The following is a 15,097-nucleotide window of genomic DNA, read 5'->3' as shown; positions in this document are numbered from 1 at the left end:
GAGTAGGCCTTCCTTCCCCCGGCTGCCGGCACAGGCTTCCCTCCGGCACCCGGAACCTAGGCTTCCCTCTGGCCGCTGGCACCTGGGACCTGAGCCTCCTTCTGCAGGGTGATCATGGGACGATGGCCAGGCCCCCGACCAATTGCACCGCACCCGCCTTGGCTGGCCTGGTGCCAGTGGGTGTCATAGCATGGTTGTCCAGATGGTCGTTCTGCTGCTCGGCCGTTTGGTCGATTTGCATATTATCCTTTTATTATATAGGATGGCCTATCGCTAGGGAGAGGAAGCCAGGCAATGCTATGTGATGTCATTACCTGGTGCCCACAGCCACCGTTTCTGGACTGGGCTGGGCTTGCGCCATGGGGGCTCAGCAGCATCGGCTGTGATTTGGTGGGCTGTTGCTCTGGGGTGGTGGTGGGGTCTGTGTCCCACTTGAGGGAAGCCGAGTGTTGCTTTGTCAGCACTAGGTCCCCATTGCCGTTTCTCTGTAAATGGCAAGTGGGCATCATGGCAGCTCCTGCATTGAGTGTCTGCCCCCTGGTGGTCAGTACACATCATAGTGACTGGTCAGACAGTTGGAGGAACACTTAGCATATTAGCCTTTTATATATATAGATTACCTTGGCCTGGTAGTCTTGCTCTTCTTCTTGGATCTCTAACCCTTCTAGGTCAGCCCAAGCTAAGGTCCTTACAAAGCCTCACTTGATTCCGTGGCCCACGGTGAGCACTTCTTTCTCCTTAATTTCTGTATTACACATTCTCATGCAACTTTGTGTGTATTACTGTGTATTTTTCAACTGTTTGATGTGAACTGTGTGGTGCTGGAAGCTGTAACGTTTGCTTATAATACCTCTGTATCTGCACATCATCCAGCAGAGTTTTAGCAAAGAGAACATGCTCAATAAACACTAATGGATTAACTGGAATCAGTTCCCTTTCTCAGAACTCACAGGTTTTCTAGACTTGAGATGTCCTGCAGAGAAGGGTTCTAGCCAGTTTTGCTCTGTGAATTATTGTAAAATCATAATTAATTGTGATTCACTGCAAAGAAAAATCCAAATCAAACAAATTGAGTCCCCCTAGCCTGTTCTACACACAGAACAGGAAACTTCGGAAGGTGGCCAACATCTCAATTCATAGGCACAATATGATATTTAAATAGCATCTGTAGTGGTGACACAGCCAACGTATACAAGAAAGCTACAAATAACATTTATGTGGGGGAGAGAGATGCTCTCTCACACTTTTCAAAAAATATATTTTTATTGATTTCAGAGAGGAAGGGAGAGGGAGAGAGAGATAAAAATATCCTGTATACCCCATACTGGGGATCGAGCCCACAACCCAGGCATGTGCCCTGACCAGGAATTGAACCGTGACCTCATGGTTCATAGGTCAATGCTCAACCACTGAGCCATGATGGCTGGGCTCTCTCACTTTTAAGGGTAAAATATCAGCACAATGATAATTATTAAGTTCATAATGATTAAATATAATAATCTTTTATTATATAGGATATCTGTCTTCTCTGTGTGTCTCTTATAAGGACACTTGTCATTGGATTTAGGGCCCACTCAGATAATCCAGAATGATCTCTTTCTGAACTGTACACTTTATACAGTTTATAATTATTGTGACTTTCTGAACCAAGTCCGCAATAATTCATCTTTACATTTTTAGGGTAAAATATCAGCATGATTCTCAGTCACATCTTAATTTTACTCTGCAATCTAGTTCATTCATTCTATAAATCTATATAGAGAGTGGCCTCTTTGAAGAGGTGTCTTCTGAGCTGAACCCTGCATGACAAGTGGAAGCGGCAGACCAGGTGAAGGGACTTCTCCCGGACAGCTGCAGGCCACAGGCAGAGAGGTACACAGATGGCAAACTGGGTTCCAATATAATTAGTGTTATAGTTTGAATTGTATCCCCCCAAGAAAGATGTTAAAAGTCCCAACCCCAGTACCTGTGAATGTGACTTTATTTGGAAATAGGTTCTATGCAGATGATCAAGTTAAAATGAGGTCATTTGAATGGGCCCTAATCCAATATGACTGGTATCCTTATAAAAAGAAGGAATTTGGACATGGAGACGTGCACACAGAGAGAACATCAGGTGAACATGAAAGCAGAGATTGAGGTGAAGCATCTACAAGCCATGGAATGCCAAAGACTGCTGGCAAACCACCAGAAACTAGGTGAGAGGCCCGGAACAGATTCTCCCTCACAGTCCTCAGAAGGACCAACCCTCTGGACACCTGGGTCTCAAGCCTCTGGCCTCCAGAACTGGGAGACAATACATTCCTGTTGTTTAAGTGACCTAGTTGGTGGCACTTTGTTACAGCAGCCCTAGGAAATGAGTATGGTGGATAGCAGGTATGGTAAGTACTTACATCACACCAAAAGTTGTTTTCAATCAATTTTAGCAGCATCCTTGTCCTAAATAAAATTGTAGCCCCCGTATGTTAAAATATTAAAAGAATGGCCCAGCCAGTGTAGCTCAATGGTAGAGCATTGACCTATGAAACAGGAAGTCACGGTTCAATTCCCAGTCAGGGCACATGCCTGGATTGCAGGCTCCATCCCCAATGTGGGGCGTGCAGGAGGTAGCCAATCAATGATTCTCTTTCATCATTGATGTTTCTATCTCTCCTCCCTCTCCCTTCCTCTCTAAAATCAATAAAAATATATTTAATTTTTAAAAAAGATTAAAAGAATGAAAAAAGCACTTAGAAGAAATATTCATTGCTTGCTAAACCCATGAAATAGCCACCTCCTCTGATCCCAGAAGTTCTTTGCAACCCTGTTTGAAAAGGACTTAAATGGAAAGTTTAAAAAAAAAAAAGACCTCAAATTAGGCTGAGGCCAGAAAAACTGGGTGAGGGAAGGGTCGTGGTTTTTATCATTATTAAATTGGCATTAACCCCAGCACCATCTGTGAGTACCTAATATAAGCAGGTATAATGTTTGTCCCTCACATCGACTCTGAAAGGTAAGTGCTGTGGTCCTCTCTTCAAGGATGGGGGAAGCAATAGCACTTATATTCGATTGCCCGGGCTGCCATAACAAATACCGCAAACTGGGGGTGGGGAGTCGGAGGTGACGGGGGGGGGGGGGCTAAATCAATAGGAATTTATTTCCTCAGAGTTCTGGAGACCAGAAGTTCAAGACTTAAGTGTCAGCAGATCTGGTTTTATCTGAGGCCTCACTCCCTGGAGCCGATGGCCACTTTTCACTGTGCCCTCACATGGTCTTTGCTCTGTGAATGTACATCCCTGGTGTCTCTCTGTGTCTTAACGTCTCCTTATAAGACACCAGTCAGATTAAGTTAGGACCCACCGAAATGGCCTCTGCTTAAATACCTATTTAGAGGCCTTATGTCCAAATACTTCACATTGAGGTAGTGCGAGTTAGGGTTTCAACATATGAATTTTGGGGGGACACAATTCAGGCCATAACAGCCCCTTAAGGAAAAGGCACAGAGCCCACATTCCATCCCACAGCCATTTGGCTCCAAAGGCCATTTTCCTTGGATTATACAATGCCTGCCTCTAAAAAGTCCTCTTTATTTGCTATAAAAGAAAATACATTACTTGAACAATAAGAAAAATAAATGAAAGTTCTTTAGTTGGTTTCTTTTTAAGATTCTCTTTTGAGATCCCAGGCCATCCCCCAGGGTGCTCTGTGGAGAATTGTGTCAGCAGGGCGCCGGGTGTGAGCCCTGGAAGGCTGGGGAGAGGGCCCGGGAAGCCCTTTCCTTTCCCTGCAAGGAGCCTGCCAGAGCCAAACCGAAACACACTTCAGCTTTCACCTTCCAGGGCAGGAGTTCTTGGACCACCTTCTTGCATTAGCTAGAGCACTGGAAAAAGGGGTATGGCCCAAGAGTTGCCCCAATTTCAGGCTCACTGACATAAGAAGTTGTTTCCTGAGACTAGCTTTCCTCTCTCTATTTCACCCTTGGGGTGTCTCATTTAGTGCAGCTCACCCCAGGCCAACTCAAAACGTTCTGGCCAAGACTGCAGTGAGTGGACACTTGCAGTGCCCATCAGAAAGCCCCGAGTTGTCAGAAAACACAGGCCCTTCACGCTGGCACCAGGGCTGTGGCAGCTGCTGTACCCACCAGGGTTCATAAAACCATCTTCAAACATCAGCCATCCTCCAGTGCTTCAAATACCAAATCAATAAAATATGGCTCCTTGCTGTGCCGTTCCCCAGGCAGGGAAGCAGCACAGGCAAAATGAGGCAACAGAAACCTTAATGAGCACGTGCTGGGGGCCAGCAAGGGGGGTTGTCCAAGGACAGTCCTCCTTTACCAAGCACAGGAACCCCATAAAATAGGGAGAACTCTAAAGTGAGCAGCCAATCAAAATACATACGTGCCAAGCATCATGCTAGGGTAATTAGGACTAGAAACCAAGTGTTGGTTCAAATTTCGTTAGTTTTTCCAAAATAAGATAATAAAAGGTTCAAACTGCAGTACTGACCATAATTATCATTTTTTTTAAAGGACAGTGCAAAAAATCAACAGGGAGTGGGAGAAAAAGGGGAATGGAGAAACATAAAAGAGTTTGTGGAAGAGATAAGAGGGATGAAAATGACTATAAAATGATTATACCACATTACAGTTACACTTATTATATTATATATTTACATGTTACATTTTGTACATTGTACCAAATGGCAAATGACACACTCTTCTATTTTAGAGAGCCACTGAGAAGTAAATATTGCAACATCTTTATTAATGAAGGCCCATTTCTAGCCACCTCTGAGACACATCTACATATATATAAAAGCCTAAGCGACTGGCTGACTGGTCAACCGGCTGGTAGCTATGACACGCAATGACCACCAGGGGGCAGATGCTCCAACTGTAGCTATGATGTGCACTGACCACCAGGGGGCAGACACTCAACGCAGGAGCTGCTGAACTGCGGTCACTTGGCAGCTGCGGTTCTCTGGTGATGCACCCGGAACCAGAGAGGAGGGAGCCCGATTCAGGGTGTGTCACCCGAGAACAGCCCTCTCACAATCTGGGCCCCCTCGGGGGATGTCAGAGAGCTGGTTTCCGCCCGATCCCCGCAGGCCAGGTCAAGGGACCCCACCAGTGTACGAATCCGTGCACTGGGCCTCTAGTTATCAAATATTAGCAAAGAGTTGCCTATCTGTGTACAGACATGCTTTGTTTTATTGTACTTCACTTTATTGTACTTCACAGATGTTGCCGTTTTTGTTGTTTTTACAAATGGAAGGCAAGACCCTCCACCAGCAAAAACATTACAATTCACTTTATGGTGATACTGGCTTTATTGTGGTGGTCTGGGACCAAGTCCGCAATATTTCTGTGGTATGTGTTTATTGTCTCCCAACATAACACATATACTTCTTATTCCATGGCTGAAAAAAAGTAAAATCCAATTACTGACTAATCCCAGGAGAAAACCAGGAAATACATATCCCCCAGCACCACCACCAAGGTCAAAAATTAGTGCCTACAATGGTCACTACAGAGACCATGGTCTTCTCCTAACAAATTATGGCCCTTCCTATAGATGATTTTCAACTTTTGTGTTCCTGGTTTATTAACCCACTAGAGGTCCAGTGCATAAGATTTGTGCACTGGGGGGGAGGGGGTCCCTCAGCCCGGTCTGTGCCCTCTTGCAGTCCGAGCCCACCCACCCCACCCCCCCCGCGGGATGTCTGCCTGCTGGCTTAGGCCCTATCCCCAACCCAGAGTTTATGCCACGCAGTAAAAAATGTCTGATGGAAACAAGCCAACCTATATACTGTTGGTGGAAGGGCAATTTAGCAATATCTATGAAAATTATAAGGACACAGACTCTTAACCCAACAACTCTGCTGCTAAGCATTTATTTTACATATAAGACTTACGTAAAATAGGTGCTCTGCTGCAAGAGAAAAAGAAAAGCTTAAAACAACCCCAAATAGGGCACCAATTAAACAGAATAAGGTGCAGACATAGAAAGGTACATTAACTTAAAAAAAGCTTGTTAGGTCTAGCCAGTTAGCTCAGTGGATAGAGCGTCTGCTTGCAGACCAAAGGATCCCAGGTTCGATACATACCTCAGTTGCAGGCTCCTTCCTGGCCCAGGCCCTGGTTGGGGCTCATGCAGGATGCAACCAATCGATGCGTTTCTCTCACATTGATGTTTCTCTCTCTTTCCCTCTCTCTTCCATTCTCCCTAACAATCAATGGAAAAAATATCCTCAGGTGAGGATTAACAAAAAACAAAAACAAAAAACAAAACAAAACAAAACAAAAAAGCTAGTTAGATCAGACTTTGCATATTGTTGTCTAGTTTGTGGATTTTTAAAATTTTTGTATATTTTAATAAATATGCATAGAAAATTTCTAGAGAATAAAGAAAAACAAGGGGAGAGTAAAGTGGGGGACTTTATTTAAGGTCTTCTGTACCATTTCAATGTTTTAACCATATGTTTATCATTTTAAACACGTGTAAGAAAAATCCATGAGCAATGAGAATTCAAAAGAAGACAGCCCTAAATTTCTCTCATCAGTGAACATAATTTTAAAGGAAGATTCAATGATCTTTCCCAGGCTGTAATTTCTACTCAAAAAATAGCCCAATACACTTAACAGTGGTTTTCATCAACAAGGCATAAAACCTAAATGGTTTCTTATTAGTCATCATTTAATCAGAAAACCAAAGAATTTTCCACACCCCATTCTGCAAGCCTAGGGCATAATCAATCTTCATCGATGAATTTTCATAATTTTAAGGGACAAAAGTATGTATTATAATTAAAGTACAATCTAGCACATTATGAATCAGATATCTTATTCAACTGATGCTAAAATTTCTCTAAGGAAAAAAACTTTGAAGGGCTTAAAGTGCACGCAAATATCCTCATCAGGTTGTTGCATGTATGTAATAGCAAACACAAAATTAGAAACCAAACATATGTGCATAACAGGAACGGAGTGAATAAATTACTCTGTAGCTGTACAATGAAATACTATGCAGTCATTAAAAACTTTAGCTCTATATCACAGATATGCGAAGATATTTGTGGAGTGTTTAAGCTAAAAAAAACCACCTGATTATAACAGTATTTGTGGCATGGCCCTGTTTGGAAAACGATACACCAATTTATACATGTGTGCTGGCAAAGGTTAGAAAGAGATACAGCATAATATGAACAGTGGCTATCTCGGGAAAGTAGGATTATAGGAGATATCATATATTTCAGCTGATCTCTATTCTAATTTTCTTATAAAAATATTTTGTGTGATTTTTAACTTTATATAAAAAGCTCGTCGCTCTGTACATCAAAAGGTTTCAGATTCAATTCCAAGTCAGGGCACATGTGGGAGGCAACCGACCCATGTTTCTCTCTCCTCTCTCCTCTCTCCTCTCTCCTCTCTCCTCTCTCCTCTTTCTCTCTATCTCTCTCTCTCTTTCAAAATCAGTAAAAATATATCCTCAGGTAAGGATTAAAAAAAGAACATTTATCAAATACTAAAAAATGAAAAAAGCTCACCCTCTTATCCTTCCTTGGGAGGCCCAGTGCTTTTTCATGGAAGTAAATTCAACATGAAATGCGCTGCTTGTCCTCTTTTACACCCCTTTTGTGGACCTTTTGATAGTTTTTTCTGATGCTTTAGAAACCACAGAAAGGGGGAAATGGCAACGTTTTCAAGGTTGTCTTTTTTGCTCTTTCAAATGCTGCTATTCTATTTAGGCCAGTGGCTTCTAACCAGGGACAATTGTGTCCCAGGGGACATTTGATTCTGTCTGGGGACATTTTTTTTGCCATCACAACTGAGGATGGAGGTATGTGGGTAGAGCCAAGGATGCTGCTAAACATCCTATGGTGCACAGTAGATGTGGCCTAAAATGTCAAGAGTGCCACAGTAGAGAAACTCTGTGTTCAGGTAATGAGTCTTCCTAATCCTCCATACACACCCTCAAATAGCCATGTGAGAACATCTGGCTGAGAGGCACCTATGATTTAGTGGGAAATGCACTGATGATGGAGGCAGACTATCTGAGCTGAGTCTTGCTCAGTAGCTTTTCTGGCTGTAAAGCCTCAGGCAGGTGACTACATCATCCCACTGATCTCCCATCGTCCTTTGTAAAATGGTGAACAGAAGTTTTGACACAATAATGTAGGAGGAAGAGTCTTGGAAACTATAAAGCATCACGCATATATGAATGGTCTTAGTGCTCTAGGTTACCATGAAAGTACACGTAGGGCTGTGATGGCTCTTTGCCCAACACACTCAGCTGCCCTGAGTCATACATCACAGCAGTGATTTTTACTAAATACTGAGACTGAAAAATATATAGAACGCTGTTTTTATACTACATGTCCCTTGGCCTAAAGTCGTGAGACAGCAGAACTCAGCGGTCAAATGACAAGATCTGAATTCGGGCTCCTAGAAAAGAATGTCAGCACTACCTCTCACTAGCAGGTGACTGTGCAGAGTGAAGTGACTTCTCTGTCCCTCGGTGTCCTCATCTGTCTATCCAAACCGGAACATTTCAAAGCGCAGTAATTGATCACCTGAACCAGGGCATTTCAGGGTGAAAGGGGGTGCTATCGACGTCAATGCCAGGACAACAGGCATACACCAGAACCGTCCCTTGGCAAGCAGGGACCTGAGCATTTTTCTTTGTCCTTCCATTCATTCAGCATGATGCCAGGCGCCAAGAAAGGAAGGGTAAGTCAGATGAACAACCTGTCCCCAGAGGGTGCCTCCTCTTGTTGTACAGTGTGTCTGTCACAGTCACAGGACTTTTCTTATACATACACCATCTCGTCACATACAGAATTAAACAAACCCACAGCGAGCACTACAGTACAAGAACACCAGGCAACACACACCAAATGTGCAAGAGTTAAAAAAAAAAAAACAACCCACACAACAATGAATCTAATCAATAAAGAAAAAAGGATTGTTATTATTACAAAATCCCTGATTCAAGGTAGCCATTGCAGTTTGACTAAGCTATCAATATGACTCACAAAAGGCATTAATTATAAAACTTTGTAAGAGCACGTAATGTTTAAAAGCACATTAAAACATTCACTCCTTGCCCTAGCCGGTTTGGCTCAGTGGATAGAGCGTCAGCCTGCGGACTCAGGGGTCCCAGGTTCGATTCGGTCAAGGGCATGTACCTTGGTTGCGGGCACATCCCCAGTGGGGAGTGTGCAGGAGGCCGCTGATCGATGTTTCTCTCTCATTGATGTTTCTAGCTCTCTGTCCCTCTCCCTTCCTCTCTGTGAAAAATCAATAAAATATATTTTTTTAAAAAACATTCACTCCTTTTCATTTCTATGTATATTCCATTACAACGAATTGTTGTACAGTGTCTACCTACACAGCCTTACAGAACCCATACGTTATGAAAGCAAAGTTCCTCTAGCTTGCTTTTGTATTCAGATGTGTTTATGTCTTTTGCCAAGAAATAAGCCCTTTCATTCAGTATGCGAAAACAATTTTCTCTAAAAGTCAATACTCACCGTGAGAGGTGAATGTTCCTTATTTACACAAAAGTTCATTGACTTCTAGAAGCTTAGAATTCTAATCACAAGTTCCCTTCCCTCCTTCCCTCCCACCCCCCATTTCAGTAAAATTGGTCTCAATTATTAGCACCATAAATTCTCACATCTGAATGCTTCCATTCCCTGCTGCAGGGCCTTGCCCTTTCCTCCTCCTCGTGGGTCACATTCACCAGGCACCTTCTCAGTGAGCTTCCTTTTGCACCATTTCTGATGGCCCTTAGGGAAGCCTTATTCCATTCTTTCAACAGTTGTTAGATCCAAAATACTAGTCAGGCCCTAGCCAATGTTGCTAAGTGGTTAGAACATCAGCCCACTCACCAAAGGGTCGTGGGTTTGATTCCTGGTCAAGGGCACGTATCTAGGTTGCAGGTTCTATCCTTGGCCCCAGTCGGGATGTAAATGAGAGGCAACCAGTCAATGTGTCTTTCTCACATCGATATTTCTCTCTTTCTCCCCACCTTCCTCCCTCCCTTCCACTCTCTCTAGAAATCAATGGGGAAAAAATATCCCTGGGTGATATTATTAACAAAAATAAAAATAAAATACCAGTCAGGCCTCATCACTGGAAACGCAAGATACAGACCTGTACAAAGAGAGATTCTATCGAGTAAGCCATATGTACATAATTCAGAACAAATCGAGGGCATATCAGTTTCTGCTGTATTCCATGCCTGTCTTGATTCAAAGAAGCTTAAATCAATGGCGTGTGTTTTGATCTAGTGCTGGTTATACAGATATGCTCAGTTTGCAAAAATTCAATAAGTTATACTCTTATGTGCATTTATATATGTATGTTATACTTCTATAAACATTTCAAAAAGTAGCTTACATCATGTAAACCTCTATATAAAGAAGTAAGCATATTTTATTTATAACACCTAAACTAGTGTTTTTCAAACTGCGTTCAAACTATGGGTTGCCACCAATTAGTGGGCCACAAAATAAATTTAGAAGGTCCTCACCAGCATTTTTTATTATTATGGTAAGAATACTTAACTTGAGATGTATCCTCTTGACAAGCTTTTAGGAGCACAGTACAGTATTGTTAACTATAGGCACAATGTCTTAAAGCAGATCTCTAGAACGTATTCATCTTATGTAACTGAAACTTTATACCCGTTGAATAGCAACTCTCCATTTCCCCCACCCCCAGCCCCTAGCAACCAAGATATGGTAACATCCTAAATGTCCATTGATGGAAAAATGAATTAAGAAACTGTGACATTATTCAGCCTTAAAATAGAAGGAGCTCCTGCTGTATGCTGACCAGCATTTTTTAAATGGAATGGAGAATATCAGAGTACATCACACACAGTGATGGCAAGTATTGTTTCAGGAAACTTATTGCAGTTACACATATGTGTACTAAGTTGCCAGTTTTGGGTTTTGTTTTGTTTTTAATGTAGGACATGATCAAAATAACCCTGAGAAACACTGAGTACACCAACAAATAATACATGGATTTGGAAGCCAGAAAGACCTGGGTTCCGAACCAGGCTGGTTACAACTTCCTTAATCTCTGTGAACCTCCATTTCACCATCTCTAAAATGGGGTCATATTATTTACTCCCTGGAGTTGGTATCAATGAGCTGGCAAATAGGATGTTTAAAGGAAATATACAAAGAGGGGCAGTGCCAAGGCTGAGGCCCCATCATGTGACCCCTTCAAGCCTCCAGAGAACAAACCGCTAACATTTGAGAGCAGCAGGGCAGGGAAAAGATATTGCCCAGCACACAGGGTGATAAATCATCTGGCTCTGGATTGTGACCAGAGGGAAAACCACTTTCCAAGATAAGAGGGTTTCCCCATTATTCTTGGCAGGAGGTGGGGAAAGGCAGGAGGGGAAGAGGCCTCGGCAAAGAAATGAGCATTTGTTTTAAGCAAATCACTTTGAAGACAGGTGGTTTTCATTTTGAGAAAATGATACTTAAAACAGCTAGAGGGTTACTCTACATGCCAGCTAAGGACTTGCCAGGAGAGGGAAACAGGGCCCTGGGGTATGGAGTGCTCCCATAAGTTGCAGAGCAATGGCGAAGGCAGATGGGGCAGGAAGGGAATAGCACCAAAAAGATGGAACTGTCTTTATCAGCTTGCAGTCACAAACTATTTAAAAGTCATGCACTGTATTCATCATCCACCATCTCTCTTCATTCTACAAATATTTGTTGAGTGTCAACTATGTGCCTAGAACTGGGGATACAGTGGAACAAGACAGGCAAGGCCTCTTTGAGGCTGAAATTCTAGTGGGAGAGACAAGTGCCAAGTAAATCAATGAGGGAACAAGGAATTTACAGACTGTGATGTAAGTGCTCTGCAAGAAATAGATATGGTGATGTGACAGGAAGGGAGAAAGGAAACTTAAGATGGAGGAAGTCCCTTTAGATAAGATGGCCCAGGAGGGCTACTCCCAGTAACACCTGAAAACAGAGCAAGCCAGCCAAGCAAAAGCCAAAGAAAGGGTGTTCCCTGGAGTGGGCACTGCAAGTGCCTGAGCCCAGGGACAGGAGCTGGGGCAGCTAGGACACTGGTGTGGTGAAAGGTGGTGGCCAAGTGCGAAGTGACCTTGATGAGGCTGGAAAGGTAGGCAAATCCCTGATCATATAAGGCACAGCCGGCCATGGGAAAGAAAGAGGACTTCCATAGGGAGCTACTAAAGTTGGTACATTATAATACATGATTCTGATGATGTTTTACCATAAAAGGTACTCTTAAATCATCACACACAAAACAAAGTACACAGATAATATGATGTCTCCAAAATCAGTGATAAAAATTAGCACTGTGTTAGAGCTCATGGATATAGGTATTGAGGAGTCTTGCTAACTAGAGGCAAACAACCTTAGCCTAAATATGAGATGAAATACAAGGAATACAATGGGGCTAAAGGGGTGGGAGTACGTGTGACTGACAAGGGAACACTATTATCAGCAATTAACTCACAGTTACCAAATATAAAGCACATAGTAAAGCTAATGGAAAGTGCCCTAAATAAACACATATAATGATGGAAAGGCCATTGGGAAATTGATCAATGGCAGTTGCCTAAATCCATGAACAGGTTAACTGAAACAGCGGATGGAAAGTTACCATGACGGTGTCCTACAACTCCTTCTGAATCAGAAATCAGAGAGCTGCTGAGCAGCATTCTTCCAGGTTTAAGTGTTTTCTTTTTCTTCTCCCTTGCCCCAGCTGAACATAAGTATTCATAATCTGGAAACCCCAAACTGGAAAAGGCTCTTCTGAATTATCACTCTACCTCTAGGACTCATAACATGGCCTCATGACTTGAGTCTCCAGTCCCCACGATCTTTAACACAAATGTATCATTGAGACATAAGCATAATCCACTCACACCTTTTCCCTGGGAACTCCTTGTTCTAGGGGTCACTTGGCCATGACAAAAAGGGCAACCTGGGACTGTGGACTTGAGCAAGGCCAACTGGCTAACCTCAAGATCAAACCTATGACGCCAACCAAGAGAACTTGGCAGCCACAAAGGCTGCCCGAAAACAAGCCGAGGTCAACAACATGGGTGCCATGTCACAGAGCCCAGCACATTGCTTGCATTGATGGTATGCTATCCCATGAAGGAAGGAGAATGGGGAAGGAGGGTCAAAACACATCACGCAGCCAGAGTTTACCAAGTGCCAGGCACTTTCACATCCAGTGCTTCAAAAAATCCAGCAATCGCACAAAGTGAAATGCTTGCGATTTTTTCACATGAGATAAGTAAGACTAGGAGAGATTTTTGTTAGTGGCCCAAGGCTACAGTTAGCTAAGTGAGACTGGCATCTCACCCACCACCTAGAATCTAGCAAGAAAGAGGACAGTGCCCTGAGCGGACCCCGATCTTTCTGTCCCACCTTTCATCTCAGTCTTACCTCCTCCCTCTTTATCTTTCCCAAGGCAGGAAACCTGGATTCCACACCTGGCTTCATCCCAGACTCCCAGTCAGCCAGCTCCCTCAGAAATGTTACCTGCTCCCAACCCTTGATTGGGACACTTCACTGATTAAAGGGCCACCTGCGGGGTGGGAGGCGGGGAGGTGACTGGAGCTGTGTCCAGTATCCCCTGGAAAAAACTCATCAGTAGTGGTCAGGAGAAGGAAAGAGCCATCACACCAGGGCTATTCAAAATCTTTATAGATGCCAATTCAAAAGGGACTCAGCCAAGAGCCACTTCTGTCACAGAGGAGGGCTTGGGGAAAGAAATTCCCTTCCACCCAAACAAGAAAATTGAGACCGGAATCCAAGCGGAAAATGGTGTTGCTGCCCTAACCGGTTTGGCTCAGTGGATAGAGCATCAGCCTGCGGACTCAAGGGTCCCAGGTTCGATTCCGGTCAAGGGCATGTACCTTGGTTGTGGGCACATCCCCAGTAGGGAGTGTGCAGGAGGCAGCTGATCGATGTTTCTCTCTGATCGATGTTTCTAACTCTCTATCCCTCTCCCTTCCTCTGTAAAAAAATCAATAAAATATATTTTTTTTAAAAAAGAAAATGGTGTTGCTCACCATCTGGGAAGGACTGAGCTGGGACCAAATTCCCCATCACATCTCCCTCCTGGCCTATGAAGTAGTCAGGCAACAGGCTACAAAAGATGCAGACATAATAACAATCCGAACAGATGTACGGCCTACTTACAATCTCAGATGCATCTACGGCACTCGGGGCTTTGGCTGCAGAAAGCTCCATTCTGTGGGGTATGAAATGGTGATCTGGGGCTGTCTGTGTCTGAACTCTGGGCAGGAGTACGGTCTGTGCTCGCTGAGAACTCCAAGTCCCTCTGATTCACTTGGCAGCTGAATTATTCTAAGCATCCTGTCCCGTACCCAGCCCGCCTTGCCCCTCCCACTACACATTCTCACTGGGTGGGTTTTTTTTTTAATTCTCTGCACTTATTTCTGTCACAACTCAACTGAAACTCATTTTTCAAAAGTAATCCACTCTCTCACACTTGAGAGTGTGAAACCTTTATGACCTAGGAGGAGAAAGAGGAAGAAGAGCCACCTAATTAGGAAGTTGTAACTAACATCAGAAAGAAGAGAGTTGGAGAACGCAAGTCTGCAGTAACAGCAAAATGGAGATTATTCGAGACAGCTGAAACACTCCACCCAGCCTCCAGGAGGGGACATGCACGGGAAACAAAGGGCATATGGTGTTTGCTTTCTTCAACATCCGTTCTCACCATTAAGAGCTGCACCAGCAAATGCTCATTACTGACATGAGGACAAACCTCACTCCAAAACAGACTTGAAAATAGAGCTCACAATCAAATAAATTACTTTGCAAAGCACAGGCATACCTTGATTTTTTTACTACATATAAAGCAAAATTTAATAAAGTCCAAATAACTGGCAGAATGTCTATTTGGCTTCATGAAGCATGAATTATACTTGAAAGGAAAGTCTATTTCTGTTAATTTCACGTGTATATAGTACCTCAAATACTGATATATTCAGGACAGGATTTTTTTTTCCCCAAGGAGTGATTCCAAGGGTAACCTAATAACTAGATAAGAATGATTTTATATTATTAACTACTAGTC

At 43.2% G+C, this 15,097-nt stretch overlaps 1 protein-coding gene across 4 annotated transcripts in view; it reads right to left on the bottom strand.

The window, feature by feature from the left end:
• Nucleotides 1-15,097, bottom strand: part of SH3KBP1 (SH3 domain containing kinase binding protein 1) — a 271,074-nt gene that overhangs the window by 224,944 nt on the left and 31,033 nt on the right. Inside the window, exon 1 of one of the 4 annotated variants that reach the window (XM_006088541.3) lies at nucleotides 14,194-14,363. The exons of the other annotated variants lie outside the window; for them this stretch is intronic. Coding sequence (XP_006088603.1) covers nucleotides 14,194-14,244 — 51 coding nt within the window. The 5' untranslated portion in view covers nucleotides 14,245-14,363. Of the gene's footprint in view, nucleotides 1-14,193; nucleotides 14,364-15,097 lie in introns of those variants that run through there. 4 annotated transcript variants of the gene reach the window in all.

Source organism: Myotis lucifugus, unplaced genomic scaffold (genome assembly GCF_000147115.1).
Source record: "Myotis lucifugus unplaced genomic scaffold, Myoluc2.0 scaffold_49, whole genome shotgun sequence".
Lineage (NCBI taxonomy): Eukaryota > Metazoa > Chordata > Mammalia > Chiroptera > Vespertilionidae > Myotis > Myotis lucifugus.
Note: the sequence above shows the minus strand (reverse complement) of the source record. Positions and strands in the feature narration are given on the sequence as shown.